The 22,461-nt window shown below is 39.6% G+C and overlaps 1 protein-coding gene across 8 annotated transcripts in view; it reads left to right on the top strand.

Annotated features, from left to right (window-relative positions):
* Nucleotides 1-22,461, top strand: part of CLCN3 (Cl-/H+ antiporter 3) — a 144,055-nt gene that overhangs the window by 116,537 nt on the left and 5,057 nt on the right. For 6 of the 8 annotated variants that reach the window (XM_090036210.1, XM_090036208.1, XM_090036207.1 and 3 more), the window contains 9 exons: nucleotides 3,014-3,201; nucleotides 4,143-4,265; nucleotides 6,946-7,152; nucleotides 8,488-8,568; nucleotides 10,532-11,077; nucleotides 13,415-13,601; nucleotides 15,606-16,004; nucleotides 18,923-19,139; nucleotides 22,270-22,345. In XM_090036210.1, the coding sequence (XP_089892336.1) occupies nucleotides 3,014-3,201; nucleotides 4,143-4,265; nucleotides 6,946-7,152; nucleotides 8,488-8,568; nucleotides 10,532-11,077; nucleotides 13,415-13,601; nucleotides 15,606-16,004; nucleotides 18,923-19,139; nucleotides 22,270-22,345 (2,024 nt within the window). The remainder of the gene's footprint in view (nucleotides 1-3,013; nucleotides 3,202-4,142; nucleotides 4,266-6,945; nucleotides 7,153-8,487; nucleotides 8,569-10,531; nucleotides 11,078-13,414; nucleotides 13,602-15,605; nucleotides 16,005-18,922; nucleotides 19,140-22,269; nucleotides 22,346-22,461) is intronic. The other 2 variants (XM_090036212.1, XM_090036213.1) reach the window with 1 other exon arrangement.

The raw sequence follows: 22,461 nt of genomic DNA, 5'->3' as shown, positions 1-22,461 counted from the left end.
AAACTTTCTACAGTGTGTGGGTTTTTGTCCTTATAGTAAAACATGTATTGTTTTGTTCTTGTATCTGCCCAGTATTATAAATGTATGAATGGTGAGATGTTTATGTATAATACCAGAACAGGATCAAGATAAAAGCATAATCTCATTTGAAGTAGTAAGGAGCAGTCAAGTAACTAATGTAGTTCTTGAAAAAGATTCCAGAGTTTGGAGATTAGAGACTGTTTCTATCCATGAAATAGGTGACCTCCTTGCCCCACTGAAATCAATGAGAGCCTTAGCTGGTAAGTAAACCTCCTCACACTGAACAAACTACAAACATAGTTGAATTTTGGCCTGGCACAATAACTTTCAGGCCTGGAGTCATTCTCCTAATTAATTCGTTTATAGCTCTTTCCATCTGAGACGATGAGGAAGAGCGTCGTTATTGATTGTAAGAATGATTCTTCTGCTGTGGATTTCCCTCTCCTGCTAGGAATGTATAGAGTCTTCTTTATTCCAACCACATTTATTGATGTTTATGTTGATAGACTTTGATTACTTGTATTGAGTGAAATCTGGGCCTACTGAATAATCAGGTCATTGGGAACAGTGCTGTTGACTTCATTGGACCCAGGAATTCCCAGGGAAAGCCAGCAAATGTTACTAGCTGCTCTTAGTTCAATAAAAGATATGACCCTAAAAATTCCTTACCTCTTGCATAATTCCTGGACCATCACAGCTACAACAACAATCACTCCAACACTACTACTATTATTCTCCTAGCAGCTTTACCAACATAAGTCCATTGTTTGTCTGTGGAGATGCATTCAAGCATTGAAAGTATTTGTAATCAGTTTTGTTGCTATTAATGACTAATAAAAATCTGTTTTGTATCACTCTCCTTGGGTTTGCCCAAGTGCAGGGGACCAGACTTAGTGACCTAGAAGGCCTGTGCCACTCTTAGGTTACTATGGAAAACTGTTTTAAACCATAAACTGGTGTGAACATGAGCAATTTCCTACTAAACTGGTAACAGGAAAACCATGCTTTTGTAAAACTGCCATTTAGTCTCCCTTTCTAACCTGTTTCCTTAAGTTAGGTAATAATAGCTTATCAAAAATTTGTCTTGACTGCAATTTTTGACCTACCTTAACATGACAGAAATCAGTCTTTAAGGAGCTGAGCTTGAGAAGTGCTGAGCATCTGTACATCTCATTAACTTCAGTGTGAATTCTGGAGACTCAGAGCATCACAAGATCAGCTCATGTGTGTGGGTTATCTCAGGCAGCATGTTTGAAATTCATCTGATGTATCACTTGTGCTTCACTAATATTTTTGGTAGTGTGAGAATGAATTATGCTATTAAATTTTATGATTGATCTTTTATGTTGAATATACAGTATTTGCTGACAAATCACAGGGATCTTGGTTTTCTGTTTAAAAATCGCAAAACAAAAAAAGAGGACCCAGGGGAAGGGCAGCAGGGCAGGGAGCCTGAGCCCATGGCATGGCAGCTTGCACCCAGCCCACCCACAGATCTGGGGGGCCCAGGAGTGGGCATGGCAGCTGGGAGACAGCTCCGCCACCTGTGGCCCTGTCATGCTCCCCGCTTGGGCTCTGCAGCACATTCTAGCCCTGGGGCCCAAGCCCCATGCACCCCCCAGCTGGGCAGCAGCCCCAGCCTGAGCCTCAGCCCTGCCCAAGGCCCTCCCTTCCTATGGGGGCCTCAGTCCCCACCCCCACCAGATTTACCTGCAGGAGCTGCTCTCCAAGTGTGTGTGCATGTGCATGTGCATATGCACATGGCACCCCTTGCCTATCTGCCCTCCTCCCACTCCCCCAGCCACTTGCAGGCTGGAACTCTGCCAACCTGCAGAGAGCTCTTTCCAAAAGTGGAAAATCTGCATGTTTATTCATTAATGAGAAATCCAAGGTTTTTTTTGGTTAAAAGGGAAAATTCTCATATTTTTCCCCATTTTTTCATGGGAAACAGAAAACCCAGATTCCTGCATATCACACGCACCTTTCCCTCAAAACTTAGCCTTCCAAAATTGTTTTTTTTCTTAAGTAGGGAAGCTGATCTTTGTGGCCCACAATAGCAGTTGTAGTATTTCTGTTCAAGCATCTGATGGGATCAGTTCACTTCCTGGCTTATTTACATTAACATTTATGTGATTTCCTGCTAATTGAACTTCTGTCAACAGGTATTAACACCCAACTCTCCTTTTTTAATGGTCTCGATGTTCCACTAGCCAAGCCATCCTTTCTTCCACAGTTGTGCTAAAGAGTTTACAGTTTAGCTACTCCTGATCACTCTCCTACTTCACAATCTTCTTATTTCACAGACTTCTTATTTTTATCTCTTTTCAAAATGCTTAGTCTGCCCATGGAATCCAGTCTTCAGGAGCAGCTGAAGTTTCAGCTTTTGCCTGAGCTGTCGAGCTGTTGACAGTTCAGCTGTGAAAGGGTTAAAGCTGTAGCTTTTGCCTGGTAGGAAAAGGGAGGGTGAGTAAACTGAAGATTAGGCTCTGCCCTTACTCAGTGTGGCCATAAATCTGGGGGGAAAAATGTTTTTCTCCATTCTGCCTTCCCAAAAACAAGGTGTGTGCCTTACTTGGGTGTTTGTGGTATGTAAGAAAATACACTAATAATTTCAGTGAATCATTTGAGCTACATTTACATGTCAGCTATATCCTCTATGTCTTTTTATGTATTTACTTTTTCGGACTGTTGAAAAACGGTATCTTAAATTATCATAGCTGATTTAACTAAGAAATTCTGTAATTTATCTGATACAGAATTTTAATGAAAAGACCTAGATCAGTTTAGCCCCTTGGAAACTGATTTCCATGGAGGGACTCAAATAGTATTTTACAGAAAATATTTGAAATATCCTCTTTACTTGTGCCTTTTCCTTTAGGTTTGTTTTTATATATCAATTAACTGCTGTTTTATGTCTGTTATATCAACAGATGTCAGTTTTTCTTGACTTTTTTTTAATTTCAGAAATCTAACACAACTGTTTGTACAACAGGGGCATTGGCTGGGTTAATAGATATTGCTGCTGACTGGATGACTGACTTAAAGGAAGGCATTTGCCTTAACGACTTGTGGTATAACCATGAGCAGTGTTGTTGGAGATCGGATGAGAACACGTTTGAAGAGAGAGACAAATGTCCAAAATGGAAAACATGGGCAGAACTAATAATTGGCCAAGCAGAAGTAAGTAAAACCCTAGTGTAGAAAGGGCTGTAGCTCAGGAACAAGGAGTTGAACTGGGAACTTGAACATGTAGGTTGTATTATTAGTTGTCGGTGTTCTTTGGCTCTTATTTTGCTTGCCAAACCTGAATATGTTGTAATGGAGCATATACTGGCATCAAAGTGTATGTGCGTTTACACTATTGAGGACAGCCACGCTATTCAAGTTATGTCAACAAAACCTTCCCCTTGGGCTTTATAGTTTGATTGTCCAAGCTTCTATCAAAGCTATTTTTTGGTGAGGCTCAGTGGTAGCACAGAGATCTTCTTTATGGGAGGCTTTCAGCGTAAGGGTATTAATTTCTCTCTTTCCAGTTTTTAGTCTCTAAAATTGGAAGCTGTAATAATTCATTAATACTTATGAGCTGCTCAGATGCTGAGCTAATCAGCACAATAGAAATGCCTATAAATAAGTAAAGGGCTCATCTTCTAAAACAGAACATGGCAATTTGTGTTTCTGATTGTGGTTATGTGTAAAAGTCCCCCAAAAACCAAGACTTGTTTTGTAATTAATAAAATTCTGAGTTGGTTTTGTTCATTATTTTTTAGCAGTATGCAGTTTAGGGAAAAAAATGATGCCAGTAGATTTTACTAGCTTGAAGTTGCAAAAATTAACTGTTATCTATGACTCATTGATTTAATTGTTTCAGTCTTGGTTTGATTGGTCTGATTTTGATATAGATCAAATAGATATTAGCCAAAACTTGTCTATACAATTTAGTCTAATGACTTTAACTTTTCAGACAAAGCTAATATTTGTTCATGTTAGTAATATTTGTTTTCATTAGACTGTATGTGTAATTGTTTTTACCATAAGAGTCCTTCATGATTACTTTTGTTCAATGCATTTTGTTTACATATTAATGGAATTATATTGTGGGATTTTTCTGCTTGTGTTTTTAGGGTCCAGGTTCATACATAATGAACTACATAATGTACATTTTCTGGGCTTTGAGCTTTGCTTTTCTAGCTGTTTCTTTTGTGAAGGTGTTTGCTCCTTATGCCTGTGGCTCTGGGATACCAGAGGTAGGATATGAAGAATTTCTGTCTTTATGAATGTTTAATGCTAAGAAATGACAGATTATGTTGCCTAGATATTATAATAAAATAATGCTAAAAGGTCATGTTACCTTATATTACATAGTGTGGGGAGGGGAAGGCAAGAACAAAGCTTTAATGTATGTACAATACTATATTTTAATAGAAGTAATAATTTTCATTGCACTAAAAAAATACCAGCAGTCTAAAAATAATGTTGCCTGAGTTCTTAAATTTGCTTCCAGATGATCTGAATTTACAGTGAGACTTTTGGTTTGTTCAGGAGACCTCTGAAGAGTGATTTTTTTCTGTCTTGCCATTTTAGTGATGATAGAGCAGTAATTCATTTTTGCAGTGTGATGCCCTTTATTGCAGTAATAAATCTTTTGCTGGATTACCCATTATTGTCTTTAGTAAATGCAAACTGATGTGCAACCAGGTAATAAAGTAAAAATGTTTTTTGAGAAAATAACAGCAAAGTCATGTTGTTTGTACAACTACTCATCACCAATCTAACTTCAGAATTGTAAGAATTGCACTTTCTAGTCCTTCTAGTAGAATGACTGCTTGTTTATAAGTATTACTCAAGATTTTTAAGGCTCTGAGGTCCAAGGGTTTGTCCTTGCAGAAGAGTCTCCCTTGAAATAAGGAAAAATTTTATGCATTTATCCAAATGCTGTATTGATCCGAAATCTATCTAAATTTACACTGCTAACATTTAAATTATAGGATTATAGCATTAAAGGGCTGGAAGGACCTCAAAGGTCACCTAATTCAACCCAATTTAATGGCAGGATTTGCTGTTCCTAAACCATCAAAATCAGATACCAGGAAATAAATTCCACAACTCCCTGAGGCAGTCTGCTCCTTTGTCCTATGGTTTAGGAAGGTTTTCTTGAGATTTCAAACTACATCTTCTTTGCTGCAGTTTAAATCTATTACCTCCTATCCTGCCCTCTGTTGCAAGGAAAGCTGTTTTTTATTTCCCTTATAGCAGGAGTTTAAAAACTATGGTGAAGCCCCATCATCTGGCCCTCAATGCTGCCTTGGGGTCCAGAATTGAGCCACATACGACATACAGTGGGCACGTCTATACGTGCATTTTCTGCGGCACCAGTTTACTTGCAAGAAAACTGCTCACGAATAAACAGTGCCAAGCAGGGGTCTACACACGCAGGGAACCTTCAGCAGGGAATTGGTGGATGAAGGCAGTGGTCTGGGACCTATCCCACCTCTGCTGCTATTTCTAAGCCTTGTGCCTCGATCACCCAGTTGGGGCTGGAACCTGTCCCTGACCACGACAGTTCCCAGTTCCTGCTCTGCATGGCAGGCAGAGGCTGGAGAGCTTGTTCCTTGCTCAGCTTCACAAGCCTGGAGCTGGGGGGGAGAACAGGCTGTGGAGCCTCTCCAGCCTGTTCTCCCCCACAGCTCTGTGATCATGGAACTGAGTGTGCAACAAGCTCCCCAGCCTGTTTCTTCCATGCCACCCAGCTCCGTGCTTGTGGAACGGGGTGGGAAACAGGCTCCCCGGCCCCCTCCAGCAGGGAGCTCCCAGCACCAGCTCCACAACCGCAGGGCCAGTGCTGGGGAGACCCTTATTGCCCAGTGCTGGCTCTGTTGTCCTGGAGCTGTTGCTGGAAGATAAGGGTCTCCCATCCAGGCCTGGCCATGCATGTAGCGCATCCCCCTGCCCCTCTGCCCATTTCTCTTAGGTGGGTGCGGTGTGCATCAGGGCTCCTAGACTAACTGAAGTGTGTGCTGCATGTGGCATACATCCTGGACCGGTGCCACATGCAATGCAGTCCTGGACCAGCCAGAGTCAACTATGCATACACTGGATCTGGCAAGTCGAGGGAGAAAGGGCAGGTCCATGGGCCCAATCTGTCCTATGGCCTGGCCCCACACCACTTATCCAGCCCACAAGGTCAGATGAGTTTTTCACCCTTGCCTTGTAGCATATTTCTGTGGTGCCCATTTGAATTTTACTTGCTCTGAGGGTGTTACTGTTTATCCATTTTTTCCGGCTAATGGCATAATACTATTAGGCAAAGAAATGCATTTGAAAGATGTAATTTTTTTTCTAGTGAAAATAGCAGCTTTTCTTTATCTGTATGTGTTAGCCTTACCCTTGCATGTTGTTTACAATACCAACTGAGAATATAAGGAAGAGTAAAATTGGCAAAACAGCATATTAGGATTCAGGTTAATGAAAATAATTAATTGGTATCTCTGAATACAGTTTTCATAGATAGTTTGTTTCTGCTGTAAGAATTTTATAATTAGCATTTGTCAGGTTATGTAATAAAGCTATTTAATGAATATAGTCTTGTACATGACTGCAGGTATCTTTTCTACTTAATATAATCAATCCACAGAGATACCATATGCCACTGCATTATGTGTGGATATACCTCTTAGATAATAGTGTAAATGTATCATAAGCAGTAGGCTTCTGGTAAACAAACTGAATGTAGATAATTTGACATTCAGTTAGTAATTTGAAAACAAATGTTTTAAGAGTGTGGTATTCTTCAGGAAAAAAAACCTTCTCAAATATGTCATTTTAAACTACATTTCTGAAATGGGAAAGTTAAAATCCTATGAACTTTAAAGTTTGTATGTTTTCTAAAGAAAATGAAGTGCAATAACATGGTTTTTTTCCTCTTAGATTAAAACTATCCTGAGTGGCTTCATCATCAGAGGTTACTTGGGCAAATGGACCTTGATGATTAAAACCGTCACTTTAGTCTTGGCTGTAGCATCAGGCTTGAGCTTAGGAAAGGAGGGTCCTTTGGTACATGTAGCTTGTTGCTGTGGGAATATTTTTTCCTACCTCTTTCCAAAGTACAGCACAAATGAAGCTAAAAAAAGAGAGGTAAGTTCCTCTGAAAACTTGAAAAATTATGTTTTATAATCAATTCTGCTTAGCTTGCAGCCTGAGAATCCTTGCTTTAAAACAAAACAGAAGATGTATCCTGTGTTCAATAGTAAAGGGTGGAAATAGAGATAAGGAGACTGCAGTAAGGGGGAAAGAAAGAGTAAAAGGAGAAAGGATATCCAGAGGGAATGAAATAGAAAAAAGGATAGAATGCAGGAAGAAAAAGAATGGAATACAGAAATAGTCAAAAATAAAAAAGCCCCTCCTCCTTTGGTCGCATTATCTAAGGACCATATAGAATGGTAGCCACATGTTGTACTTCTACTGTTTATTGTCCACAATGAAAGGAAAAAAGCGTAGATAGGAAACTGAAGAAAAAATACTCTGTAATTTATTGACATATGGAAAAAAAAACCCAATTCACTTGACCAAATGCAAAGGAAAAAGGTGTCTTTTAGATTAAAGCAATCAGGACTCATGGGAGAGGTGATATCTTTCATTACACCAGGGGTGGGCAAAATGCGGCCCATGGGCTGGATACAGCTTGCCAGGCCATTCTATCCGGCCTGCGGGGCCCCTAAAAAATTTAGAAAATTAATATTTACCTGCCCCTCGTTGCCTGTCATGCAGCCCTCGATGGCTTGACAAAACTCAGTAAGTGGCCTTCCGCCCAAAATAATTGCCCATCCCTGCATTAGACCAACTAGTTAATCTTGTAGATTAAGTGTTTCATATGTAGCACCAGACCTCCACCTCCTCGAAAATCACATCTACAAATTAGGATTCAAAATTACTGGAAGGTTCATCGGGTATTTTCTAAGCATCTGTGTCTCCAATATTTTATTCAGAACTGATTCTTCATGGCAGGGCCTACCCACTGCTCCCTTTTTGAATTTTGCTGCTAGTGCCCATGAGATGTGAGCAGTGAGCTTCTTCCATCACTGGCTCATATTAATTCCAGTTACTTTTAATCAGCTCCTGAAATAATGTTTGACTATTAATTCGAACTATTGTACTTCCGTAATAGTGGCTTTGCTGCTGGCTAAAAGTCCTGTCCCATAGCAGGTAGGTGATGCAGAGAGCTGTCATCACAAGAGAAGCTGGGAGGAAGAACGCTCATTGACAAAAGGCTAACAAGAGAAGCTAGAATGGCAGTACAGGATATAGTGCGCAGAATAAGCAGTTGTACCTTTTACAGGAGGAAGGGAGGAGATCACCAGTTTGTCTTTTAGGATTCTATGGTCTTTGCTGCCATGTAAATACTTACTGGTCTGTCATAGCAATAAGTTTAAACAAACACCAAAACAAAATCTCATCGTTCATCTTTTCCAGGTGTTATCAGCTGCATCAGCAGCAGGAGTATCAGTAGCCTTCGGTGCCCCAATTGGTGGAGTCCTTTTTAGTCTGGAGGAGGTATGTGAAGAGATGATGTATGTAAATGTATTGAAAAAGGAATGTTTTAACACCAGCAGTCTCAAACCTTTTATATCCAGAGCCTTTTTTAAGACTCTTCCATGAGCCCTGATTCTTCAATGAATTATTTGTATAGCTTCTTTGCATAGGGTCCTCCTCAGCAACTTGAGTAGTAGCCCACCTTAGGTAGTATTGCTTTATTATATTGGTGTGACAGTTATTTGACTTTGATTCATTCACTTCGGTGATTTTTCTTCATAAAATGTATGATCTTAGACATTCACATCATGAGTTCTGTTATGGGCAAACTCCTCAGATAACACTGGTTCGTACGACTGTCATAGGTTAACATTTCTTTGTTTCTGTTTTATATTTCACGAATAGAGTTAATCCAAATGTTCTTGGTGACAATTTAAAATTCTCCCATATTGGAAAAGAAAGAAAATGAGTACTTACCAAGAACTGAAGCTGCTGGTGGGGGGATGTTATTGTGCAATTAAATCCTTGCCTGTTTTTAATCCCTACAGTTTATATTTAAAAAAATTGTACATGTAGGAGCCTTCTTAATCTAGTGTATTGTAGAAAGTGCTGATCAGCTCATGTGGCCTTGCCAACTTGCTTCTAACACTCTAATTTTCTGATGCTAGAAATATATTTTGTTAATTTAAAAAAAAAGGCAAATAAAGGTGTTCTTTCTATCCATTTTGATAGAACAGGCATTGGTCCAACAGGGATTCTACATTTTTTTAATAACTGAAAATGTCATTCTGATATTATAAAAACCTAAGTCTGTCTGTCTGTCCATAACACTTTATTCACACTCTGATTTGGCTGATGGAAACAGCTATTTGGAGTGCTCCAAGCATGGGGGAGTGCTGCCATGATTCCGATGCTGCGCGGAGGACCGGACAGAGGTGCTGTTGGCCTTGGCTCCCCCACCCCACTCCCCGCAAGAGGCAGAACAGTGGCAGCATGGGGCGTTACGTGACAGCACTCCATCCCAGCCCCGTGTTCCCCCACGCCCCTGTCATTCTTGACGGGCAATTGGCTAGTAACATTATAAAGACATTATACTATAAAACTGAACTCTAAGCCAGTGAAATTCTTCTCTCATAAATATGCATTTTTAGTTCCGTATCCCTGCCCTTTTTCTGTATTTGATAGACTTAGGAGTGTATTTCAGAGCATTATCATCTATATGAGACGGCTAATTTAGAGCTAATTAAAAATCCAAGTTTCAATGCTTTGAACATTGGAGGTGAAGAAAAGAAGCAGCCAGGAGACTTTTCCACGTGTAATTTCTGCCTTATTGCTGTAGTATTCTGGAATCATCTCTAATATTTAAGAACAAACAAAAAGGAAAAAAGAAACATCTTGGAAGTTGATGTTCAAGGTTATTCGAAAATCATGCTAATTATAGATGAATTAGCAGGCCTGATTTTTAGGTGGCAATGTTTTCGTATCTTGGCAATAGTTCTTGAAATCCCATTAGCCACCTGAAGCACTTTCTACAGTACCACTTTCAGTGGAGCCAAACCATTGTTAGTAACAGCAGCAAGTTTTAAAGAAGGCTGCTAGAGTGCCTCAGCAGGTGGTATGCATAGCAGAGATCACAGCAGAGTATGTTAAGGCCATAACTATTTTTTAAAATTTAGTGAGTAATTTAAAAAAAACATTACCATTCCCAAGAATTTTGCCAAAGTCTTGATGTGATAATGCTTTTAGCATTGTTTTTGCACTGTTTTGTCCATTAAAGATGATACAACATAGCTATGAAATGCCTTCTGGCACTTTAAACATATAAAATAATATACAGAAGTGTCCAGAATTGCTATTATTGGTTGATAACCCAGTGTTTTCTTGCTTAGTGTGAACAAAGGATGGAATAGCTGTTATTTTCTGTGGATTTTACTTTGAAATGTTAAAATGAATTGCTGGTAATTCTAACTTTTCCCCTTTGCAGGTCAGTTATTACTTCCCGCTAAAAACTTTGTGGCGGTCCTTTTTTGCAGCTTTAGTTGCTGCTTTTGTTTTGAGATCCATCAATCCTTTTGGTAACAGCCGTCTAGTTCTTTTTTATGTGGAATACCACACCCCCTGGTACCTTTTTGAACTACTTCCTTTCATTCTCCTGGGGGTGTTTGGTGGGCTCTGGGGAGCATTTTTCATTCGTGCAAACATCGCCTGGTGCCGCCGCCGCAAATCAACAAAGTTTGGGAAATACCCTGTCCTGGAGGTCATCATTGTCGCAGCAATAACAGCTGTCATTGCCTTTCCCAATCCATACACAAGGCTTAACACCAGTGAACTCATTAAAGAGCTCTTCACAGACTGCGGACCCTTGGAATCCTCCTCTCTCTGTGATTACAGAAATGACACGAATGCCAGTAAGATTGTTGATGATATTCCTGACCGTCCAGCAGGCACTGGAGTTTATTCGGCCATATGGCAGTTGTGTTTAGCACTTATATTCAAAATAATTATGACAGTCTTCACCTTTGGCATCAAGGTAAGGCTTCACGTAAGGATTTCAAAATGCGGTGTGATATTTATTTACCACTCTTTCTTTCTTTTTAATGACTGTTGAAACAAATCTTTTAGGAAATTGCTTTTGCTTTAATATTAGTTCTGTAAATGGCCATTTTGTTTATAAAGGGGTCTGTTGAAATGTACATCAAGTACAGAAACAGGTTGGCTCTATGGTGTCAAACCCATACAAACTGCGATAATGCTTCCCAGATTTCTGAAAACTAAGTGCACATCAAAAAAATGAAATCAGGCGCCACCAGCACTGCCATGTGATGTCAGAGGCCTGCCTGTCTGAATGCATATCACTTCTCCATATCCTATTCCAATGCAGTCCCTCTGAATGTAGTGGGATTTGTAGATTTTCTGCTTCACTGCTCTGACACAGTTGCTTTAGTTGAACCTTTCTTTTTTTTGTGGTTCTTCAAGTTTAATTGTTAGAAAAATATTTTTGTACAGTGATGGATGTTTGTTTCTTGGTCTGCATACGGTCAGGCTAAGGATTATGCTCATCTCCTGTAGTGGGGAACAATAAAAACATATTTGTTTCTTATTATGGATAGGATACAGTTGTACATAATCAGGCCCATGGGAGGAAATGAATAGGGAAAGGGATATAGGAACATGAGGCTAGCAAAGGACTGGAAACAAGTTGATCTAAATGAGTTAGCAACAACACTTGGGTTCTGCAGCAAGACATTGGCAGCTTCAAAGCCTTTTTTTTATTGTACCTTATTCTCTCACAGAAGATAATTTTTTTAGTGTGCTGCTGTCATGGGAAGAACTGTAAGAAGGGAAAAGCTGAGGGATTTAACAGCTAGATTTGGGCTATGTGCATTGGATACTGAGTAAAAGCTGAGGCACAGTTTGCATTGTGATATAAGGATATTCATTAGAAGTTGCTACTAATATGATAACAGTGAATAGTTAACAGTGTTTCAGGGATTCTGATTCCATGAGATGGAGAAGTAAACATCTCTCTTAAAGCCTGGGTTTCTGACTTGCATTTTTAGATGGAAGTAGCTGCATTGATTTGTCCTGGATTCATATTTTTCAAAGTCATCTTTGCAGCACAAATGTTGCCAGTAATGATGATAACAAATGAGAAAGAGAATGAATTCTGTAATGCAGTTTTGCAGCAGGGATTAGCTTTCACAGCAAAGACTGTGTATTAGAACTGCTAGATACATTGTAACTATCAAGTGACCTGTTTTATTACATGCACATCTTATTAGTCATTTCTTTTTCCTTAAATTAATGTATTGTATTTTGAAGAAGCATATTTAGTCAAAATGGAAGGAACATATTTATAGTAAGACTTACATTTCATCGAACATGACACACACTTCTAGCACTTCTGACTGCCTTTAGGAGAGGCAGCAATGTAATTTCAGCATTCGACAACACATTTACAGCCAAGTATGTTTTGCAGATGGGATATTTACTTCCAGAAGAGGAATAAGCATGAATAGCAGCAAGTGCACTTTTGAATCCTCATAGTTTGATGCTGCTGAATTAAACCAGGCTTTGCACTGCCTCTTTTAGGAATCATGTATTATCAGGCAAATCTGCATCTCTAGGACATGGTAACTAATAGGAAAAAAGAAATTAAATGGATACGGTAACTACAAATTACAATCACTGTGGTTCTACTCTGCATGTGGTGTATCTGAGCAGTTACTAGAAACAATGGTTGCTCTTTGGGTAGTTCTTGTATTTAGTAGTAAGAACCTCTGAGATGCCAACATTAAAGGTGCAGTGTAATAAGGAGGATTTGGTTCATTCACTTTTAAAAACATACCTGTTACGCTGAGCAAATCATGACAACATGTTAGATAGTTAAGGTACTGGGCAGGTGCCTCTTTGGGTACTGTTTGTTGGCTCTTTGGAATTTCAGACGGTACAGAAAGGCAGAGAGCAATAAGGAAGATCTTTCACTATTATAACCTGACTTAGGGTACAGGTCTGGAGGAGCTGTGATGTTAGCCCTGGGAATTCTTCCTTGTTGATACCCTCTGCCTTAAATGTATATAAAATGTAAGTAAACACACTCTTAACACGTAATTGACTCCAGTAACTGAAGAGTCGGTATTTTTGGAGTTAAATATTCTCAGTTTATTATGTCAGTTTACATAGAAACACTGGCAATTTGATCACTTGCATCTCTCTGTTTGAAACTTCAGGACAGAATTACTTTTGAAAAGATGTCAGTTAATTCTCTATGGACTTGTGTGAAGTACATTTTTCAATAACAAGCTGCATGAGGCCACGTGTATTTTACAGCTTTATCATATTAATAGTTTTATTGCTTTTGTCGTAGGTACCATCTGGTTTGTTCATCCCCAGCATGGCAATTGGAGCAATAGCAGGGAGAATTGTGGGAATCGCAGTGGAGCAGCTGGCCTATTATCACCACGACTGGTTTATCTTCAAGGAGTGGTGTGAGGTTGGAGCTGACTGTATCACACCAGGCCTTTATGCCATGGTTGGTGCTGCTGCATGCTTAGGTAACTGAACTGTAACCTGCAAATAGGGGACTGATATTTTTAGTATTAACAAAATAAGATTCAAGGATGAAAGGAGAAGGCTGCAATCAAGCACGTGTTTATAAGCAGGGGTCCTGGTTTTCTCTGATTAAAAATATCTCCAATTTTCAGGTTAAAAAAGTAACCCAAAATCCACATTTTTCTGTGATCAAAATGAAACATCACTATATATATATATATATATATATATATATTTCAATGTATTACTGGCGTTTCATTTTAGTAACAGAAAAATGTGGAGTTTGGGTTACTTTTTTTAACCTGAAAATTGGGGATTTTTTTTATCAGAGAAAACCAGGATCTCTGTTTATAAGTATTGGAGGAATTTTGTACACAGAACTGTGTACATAGTTGTATGTACATAGGAAAATACATACACTTATCTGTAGGAAAGTATGATGATCAGAAGACTGGAATGTAACATTTACATAATTTATAAAATACAGATCAGTGAAGTTCTATGGAATAGAAGAATTTAAATCCTACGGTCCACTTTCTTTTGGACATGGAGAGACATTAATTACTACTTAGTTAGAGGAAGGATTCTTGAAAGTTATATTTCCCACAGTGGAGAGTTTGTTAATCAAGAGGTGTTAAAATTATTTTCAGGTATTTACCTTCCATCTGCTGCTGTTGTTTTCTGTATCTGTTCCTAAAATATTTTCTGGAAATGACATCAGGAAAGACAAGTGACTAATAATGATTTGAGGGGCTGGATTTGAGATGCTTCTAAGAGGTCTGGTTTTCAGAAAGTGCTGAGCTGCCACTCTCTGAAAATCAGCCCATCTGATTGTGTCTCAAGATGGGCACTAAGTTTGAATGCCTTGTTTTAGCTTCTTATGTAGTTGACGTTCATTAAACTTTGAAAAGGCATTTGTACAGTTCTCCATTTGAACAACTGAATCAGTGAACAATCAAATTAAAAGGTAGGAAAAATTGAAAGGCTAAAAAGAACCTCTTCATAATCCTTTTTGAAAAACCCACCTAAAGCTCTTTACTCATGTCTCGAATATATAGGAAGAAGCCTGATGCACACCTGTTCCTGAACGTGTTTAGATAACACAAGGTTATCAGAGCAAGAAGCATTATCAATTAATTTTTAAGTACAGGAGAATGTTTCACATATATACTAAGCTACTGTGGGTGCCATTGCCCTGCCATGTCTTATGTATCATTTAAAGAAACTAATCTAGCTAAAGTCCTCCAGGAGGACACACATGATTTACAACAGTGGAAGAGAGCTATTGAATGTTAAATTAGGAGAGACAAATATAATCTACATCTTTCCAGTTGCTCCAAGAGGAGGTCATTGGGCATTTTGTCAGTTCAGGGTTCTCTTTTGAGTGTATAAAAGAGAAAAGCTAAAGAATTCAGTTCTTAATCCCTTCGAGAAGCGCAGCTCTCAAACTGCTTCTCACATTTCTCTTTATAAACAGTTTTTTTCTATTTTTACCACACACTGATCTTGGGGGGGGTTTCCTTGAATACCTTGGTAGTTAATATTTTAGTTAAATAACATTGAAAAAAGAAATTTACTGTTGTAAAGGTTAATTCAGAATCTTTGGATTTTTAGTTAATTTATATGATAAAATCATGCATGCCTCTTCTTTCTTAAGACACAGTCTGTCTCTTCATTTCTTTAGGGTTCTTCCCTTCTAGTACTCCTGTTTTATAAGATACTCTGTTCTCCTGTTGTAAGCTGCCCTGAGCCTTTGTTGGGAAGGGCAGCAAATACCTTGAATAAACAAATAAAACAAATATCCCATAATTTCTAGAGTTTTATTATTTTCTTTTGGTCCTCTACCAGTTGCTCTTAGAGGGTATTCATTAGCTGAGGACTTTCATCAGCAAAGTCATTAACAGTTTGGTACCTGGCAGTTAATAGAAGATCAGGAAATTCCTCAGCTGGGATACTATGTAATTTTTACTAGCATATTTATAGGTTGTTTTTTTTTTGTTTTGCAGGTGGTGTAACTAGGATGACTGTCTCCCTAGTAGTCATTGTATTTGAGTTAACAGGGGGCCTGGAATATATTGTGCCCCTCATGGCTGCAGTAATGACCAGTAAGTGGGTGGGTGATGCCTTTGGTAGGGAAGGCATCTATGAAGCACATATCCGGCTGAATGGATATCCTTTCCTGGATGCTAAGGAAGAATTCACTCACACAACACTGGCTGCTGATGTTATGAGACCTCGAAGAAGTGATCCACCTTTGGCAGTTCTGACACAGGATAATATGACGGTGGACGATATAGAAAACTTGATCAATGAAACTAGTTATAATGGTTTCCCTGTTATAATGTCAAAAGAATCTCAGAGACTAGTGGGATTTGCTCTAAGGAGAGATTTAACTATTGCAATAGGTAATTATTTTCCAGTACTATATAATCATATGTTCTTTAAAGCAGAATTTACTGTGTATGCTTTCCTTTTGTGTTAAACTGTTTCATATTTTTCAAAATATAGCTAACATGGGCTTCTGGCTCCTTTCTTATTGCTGGGACTAAGAATTTTAGAACTCCATTTTGGAGCCATGGCTGAGACAGACAACTTATATTTTCTTGTCTCTTTTGTAAGAATTGCCACAGAGGACTAGACCATTTAACCATATAGTTTGGCTACTGTTGAAGGCAGAATAGCAGTACTGGCTGCAGGGGAGGAAGTTAGGAAATTCTGGTAACAGAGCGAATTATGTAATATGGCGCCATGGAAGGAAGCCTAGTTCTTTCAGTTGCTGTTCCTGTATTTCTTGTGGCTTTGTGCTAATCCTTCCTCAGTTGAGATGCTACTCCTTTAAGTTGTAATTTCCAACCTGTGGGGTCCTCTAAGAGCTGAATCACCTCTCTGTGGGCACCCTGAATTGGACTTCAAACTTAATGTTGTATTTCACTCATAATTATAACCTTTTGGGCTGATTGACATATTTTAATTCATAAATTAGAAAGCTTAAATTGATTTGCTGCTAAAGAGGTGTTAAAAGAATGGTTTTCTTATCATTCGAAGATGAAGCAGCACTATAGTTTAATAATTGCTTTTTCTAATAAGTTTCACATCAGAATGCCCCAGTATAATCAACATGGTGGCATTCTCTGAAATCAGGGTTGGGGCACCGGGTGTGGGGTGGGGGAGGGGCTCCTTCCCTGCACAGAGAAAAGCAGCCCCTCCCCACCCCATGCCCAGCGCCCTGCACTGCAGGCACTTGCAGCCTATGTGGGGCTGTCTGGAGCAGGCACAGGCAGCCCCAGGCAGGCTGTGAGCAGCTGCAGTGTGGGGCACTGGCCATGGGGCAGGCGAGGGGCTGCTTTTCCCCACGCTCAGCACCAGCTTCTTCCCTGCTGGCGAGCAGGGGGTTAGGGCTGTGCGCTGCCCCCCACCTGTACCGCGGGGCTGGAGGGCACTGGGTGTGAGCAGACAGGGAGCCAGTGGGAGCACGGGACCCACACTGGTGTCCCAGAGCCAGTGCCGATGGGGCCCAGAGCAGGGTGGCAGGAGCACAGGGTCCTAGCTGGCAGGGACTCTATGGAGCCGGGCCAGCTCCCTGCTCCCTGCTGGTGCAGCCCAGCCCAGCTCCACAGACCCCTGCTGACCTGCGCCCTGCTTTGGGCCCCACCGGTGCTGGCCCTGGGGCAATGGTCCCAAGACAGTGACCAGGGGGCCGGGCACCTGTTAAGGGGTGGGCCTACCCATGCAGCCCTTGACAGCCTGTCAAAACTGGGTAAGTGGTCCTCTGCCCAAAATAATTGCTTGCCCCTGTCTTAAATACACTGATTTCAAGTGCACATTTTTGAATGTTCGGGTCAGACTGAAGCAAAAAAAAAATTGTCAGAAAGAAGACTGTCATTAAGATAAAACGTCCTGCCTAGTCTTGTATTATGTACGACATGCAGGCGGGAGTCAAATAAGTTTCAAAATATAAATCTCAAACTATTGTGAATTTCATTCACATTTTCACATAATATTAGATTGTAAGCAAAGAGCTGTATGTTGATAATGGTCTCTTTCAGGTAAATCTCGTCTTACACTTTTCAGTTGCAAAGTGAAATTACTAGTCTCGACTTGGGACTGTATATTGAGAAAATTTACTCTGGGGTGTGGCGAGGCTGCTTATGTCCAGAAATGATTGAAGGCTGACCGGGAAAGAAAAATCCGATTCAAACACAGGATTTAAACAAATACAAGTGCAAAAAACCCCAACTTTCTGAGCAGCTGCTGATTAAGAGTCTGGTATAACTAACAATTACATGACAGCAATGGCACAATTGCAGGCTGGTTATTGCATAAGACTGGACTCTTTATAAACATTTATTCAGCACAGTAGCCTGATATATTCTTCCTCCATGTTAGATGTGCTTTTTCCTTGTTCTAAATCAGAGATTTCAAACTCATCAGGCCCCGTGAGTCAGACAAGTGACGCAGGGACAGTCTGTGTGCTGCATTTGATCTTACTGACTGGCCCTGTGTGCCAGATCTGGAATGCGGGTCCATTATGAGGCAGGCACCAAATGCAGAGTGCACATCTGTCCGGTCCTGCATGCCACATGTAGTGTGTGCACCAGACTGGACTTATGTACCACATGCATTTTAATGGTTTCTGCAAGCTGTATCAAGGAATTTCAGAAAAGGAGGTTGCTTTTCCCATTTGATATAATCTACTCACTTCAGTCTCAGTGCTCATGTGACAGAGGCTATTTGTGCTGAAAGGCATCGAGCACTTTCTTGACATACTGTAGTTAACCTTTTACATTTGTCACATGATTACCTCATTCATTCCCCCCGACATGCTCAAAATAATATGCTTTGGCTTCAGTAGCAGCAGGATGTGGCAGCCGTAAGACAGTTGCATATAGAGCACAGTCCTGAGGCAGTCCTCCCACTCTTTAAGAAGCCTGCCTGTGCACTGCACTCAGATAGCAGCTGTCCACTGCTTACAACATTATTAAGTAGCATGCAAATTCCATAATTGGTAGAAAAAAAAGATGCATTCCACTGCATGCTGGAACATATATCTGAAACCTTTATTAGGTCCCACTAACAACAGGGTACAGCCGGAGTTGTATGGTAGATGTCACATCTGCTAGTCTCTGCATAGTGCATCTTGTTGGAGAGAGAAATGAAAAACACCAATCGGAGTAGAGTCCATAGGATAAAACGTGTTGAAATCTGATGACTTGAGTAGAATTCATAGGTTTCACCTAAATTTGCAGGTTTCACATAACTATATTCACCAAGAATGTGCATTCTTCCTTCTGTATTAACTTTTTTTATTTTCCTTGTATTAAAGAAAGTGCTAGAAAGAAGCAAGAAGGTATTGTTGGCAGTTCCAGGGTCTGTTTTGCCCAACATACCCCATCACTTCCAGCAGAGAGTCCTCGGCCTTTGAAGCTTCGAAGCATTCTTGATATGAGCCCTTTCACCGTGACAGACCACACACCAATGGAGATAGTGGTGGATATTTTCCGCAAGCTGGGTCTGAGGCAGTGCCTTGTAACACACAATGGGTGAGTACAGGGGCAGAAATGCTTTTCATTTTGTCAGGTGTACTGCTGGTGACTAATATAAGCTGACACCTTAAACTTGATCCCTGTGTGTTTAGTGTATAGTGTAGCAAAGTTAATGACTTTGTTATAGCCTGACCTTAGCAAGGGACAGCTGGCTGCTGAGTTAGAACTTAGCTGGTGAATCTTACTTGCTAACTGAAGTTGGAAAAGCCAGCCAGGTAATTGGCTGTATGTTCTGCTCCAGCAGGAACAACTCTGAAACAGTATATTCTATCAGAATGACGTAGTTTGATAAATTAACACTGGCCACTCGTATCACCTGCCTATGCAAGGGGATAGCTCAGCTAACTTCTCTCTCCCTCTGTCTCTGCCCTAATTCTGATATTATCAATTTGCATCCAGTTAAAAAATGGATTGCAGAGTGGAAAATCATACTTAAAAGGTGAAACAGCCTGTGATGTTTATCTTTATACAGCAGTTTCTATTGTAAACTTTAATAGATGAAGCATGGTACTAGCCTGCTGCTTTTATTCTCACTGGTTTCATTCTGATGCAGGGTGCAGGAATACCTAGCTTACTGTAATTAAAGTTTGGCCTGAGCTACAGCCCCCTGTTTCTCTTGTGCACCAATAAGTAATAATTTGTTACTCACCCATTTTCCCATGCTTATGTTCTCCTCCATCAGTGCTACCAGTCCAAATCCACCGTCCTTTGTTTTACAGAAAATACAAAAGGATCATAGGTTGACATCCCAGGGTATTTTTTAACTGTTTTTTAAGACCAAAAAGGGGCTGTTAATGATCATCTATGCCAATCATGCTATATTTTTCATTTCTGAGAGCAAGGGCTTCTGCAAGATTTGAACAAATTCTTTCAGCGTTGTAAGCCAAGGCCATGCTTTTCAGCCAACTCAGGTCTATGCTCTCTTTTTTGTTACACTTTATCCCAATATCCCAAGAAAATGAGCAGTCGGTCCCACTCATTCATAGCTTTTTTTTAATGGTCCCTCACTTTGTGCTCACAATCTTGTATGCATGGCTCTCCGGCATCTACAAGAAACGGTTTGTCAAGCAAAAACAGTCTGTGGAACAAGACAGAAAGACCAGGTTCTCTGTTTTTCTTTATGCACCGCTTGTGTGTCCAGTGCTTTGGCATAGACTTTTGTTCTGCAAATGCCTGTGGGAGAAAAGGGCTTCCATGCTAGCAGGAGAAAATTTGCCCACTGATCTCCATTTCCAGACTGTAGTTATGGGGTTTCAAAACCTTGGATCTATTGTCTGGGTGTACCAGAAGCTGCACAGCTATCGGCTACTTCTGAAAGTTGAAGCCAGAACCCCCTTTAAAAAAAATGTCAAGGCATCCTTTTAAAATGTTGTTTTAGGATTGATAATCTACATAAATGATAATCTGGGGATTTGGCATCCTGGTATATTTTTCTAGCTAAATAAATTAAGACCATCTTTGGCACTGGTAAAGGAATAATAACTAGTTTATTAAGGCAACTTCATGAACACTTGTTCCCTTACTAAACACTACTTCATATACCTTCTGTGTGATATATGTAAAGTATAATTAATTGTAGCAGTCTAACATACTGTCCCTCTAGTATATATTAGCTTTCCTTAGTAATTCATGCTGTTTAGGGTGAATGACTATGGAAGTTAAAACTAGAGAACTGAAATGTTTGAAACTGTTTATGTGAAAAGCCTACTGCAATAAAGTGGAAGCTATTCAGTTAAAGCAAACTGATTTCCAGGTTGATATATATACTCATATGGTAAAATCTGTAAAACAAATGCCTTGTTAATTGTGCCTTAAAATTGTCCTTGAACGCAGCCATGTACTAAACAGATGGTGGAGGCTTTCTGAAGTTTAAGAAATATCCTAAAATGCTTTCTCAGGGCAAGAGACTTATGGTCTATGGTCTGTCAAGTAAGAGTCAGCGTACAGATGCAGTTATATTCCTGAAACCAAAATGGGGAACAAAATCTGCAATACTAAGCTGTTAGAGAAGAATATTTATGTCAAGCTAACTGCTACAATAAAATAGTATCCTTAGCCTCTGCTTCAGTGCTCAAATGCAGGAGTATTAAGATGTAACTGTTCAACTACAAAGAAAGCTTAACTGTTCAAAAATAAAATCAAACCCTATGGTGATTTGAAGGGAATTTCTTTCATAGTAAAGTAGAAAGAAAACAAGAGTTATTTCATTAATCTGCTGTTTTGTAACTAACTGGTTTTTGTTCTCCAGCTTTAGCTGTAATCTTGTGATATGTCATAAACTTACTCTCCATTATCACATATGTCCAGCTTTAAGTGATGATACGTCAGGTAATAATGAGTTGCAATTTTACATATAGGCAGGAAGTGCTATGGTAAGCCAAATTTTGGCAAAAAGAACACTAGTAACAGAAAATTAAATATGTGCTGAAAGGCCAATGTTAAGCTTCATTAAAACTACTTTGTGTACCAACAGTGCTTTACAAACTTAGAAGAGGAAGCTTGCATTAACTTCAGATGTAGAAAGAGAGCGAGCCTCAGTTTTCGCTAATTTATACCAGAGTTGTAATTCAGTGGAGTTGCTCCTGATATATTCCACGGGGAGTGGAGAATCAGATCCACTGTCTAGGGCCCCAAATGATTTTGATACAAAGTGTACCTTCAAACTTCTAACTGCTCTGACTTTCTGAAATTTTGGCCCAGAGCATGTACTGTAGCAGGTTCAAATTTTAAAAGTACTCAAGATTTACATGAGATTAGAGCTGTGTACTTCAAGAAGGAAAATGAATTAAATTTCAGTTTCCTTGCTTTACTTTTCAATACTTAAATAAGCACAGACTGATATTCAGGAGGGTGAATAAGATGGTGGTAAACTTACTCCATAATCCATACTCAAGCTCTGAATAGATTTCTCTGAGATGAAAACAGTTTTGTGGCATGTAAAAAGCAAACTGTCACTCTGTCTGAAAGGGTGCTGACTCAATTCATTTTTAATTTAACTATTTCATTATTAGCATTATTGCAACCCATGTTTTTTCATTTTGTTCTATTCTAAACCTTTTTCGTTATGATTGGAACTTTTTTTTTATTTGATTTCACACAGTTATTAGCATAACATGATCTGTTTCAGGATTGTCTTGGGGATCATCACAAAGAAGAACATATTAGAGCATCTCGAGCAACTAAAGCAGCACGTCGAACCCTTGGTGATTAGACATATCAGATCTCATAATTAGACACGCTAGAAGTCAGGAAGCATGAAACTTGTGAACTGTTCAGTGTTCTTTTATCACGACATCAGCTGAACAACAAAATCTTTCTA

This window comes from Crocodylus siamensis, chromosome 2 (assembly GCF_052110815.1).
Source record: "Crocodylus siamensis isolate JL-2025a chromosome 2, ASM5211081v1, whole genome shotgun sequence".
NCBI lineage: Eukaryota > Metazoa > Chordata > Crocodylia > Crocodylidae > Crocodylus > Crocodylus siamensis.
Note: the sequence above shows the minus strand (reverse complement) of the source record. Positions and strands in the feature narration are given on the sequence as shown.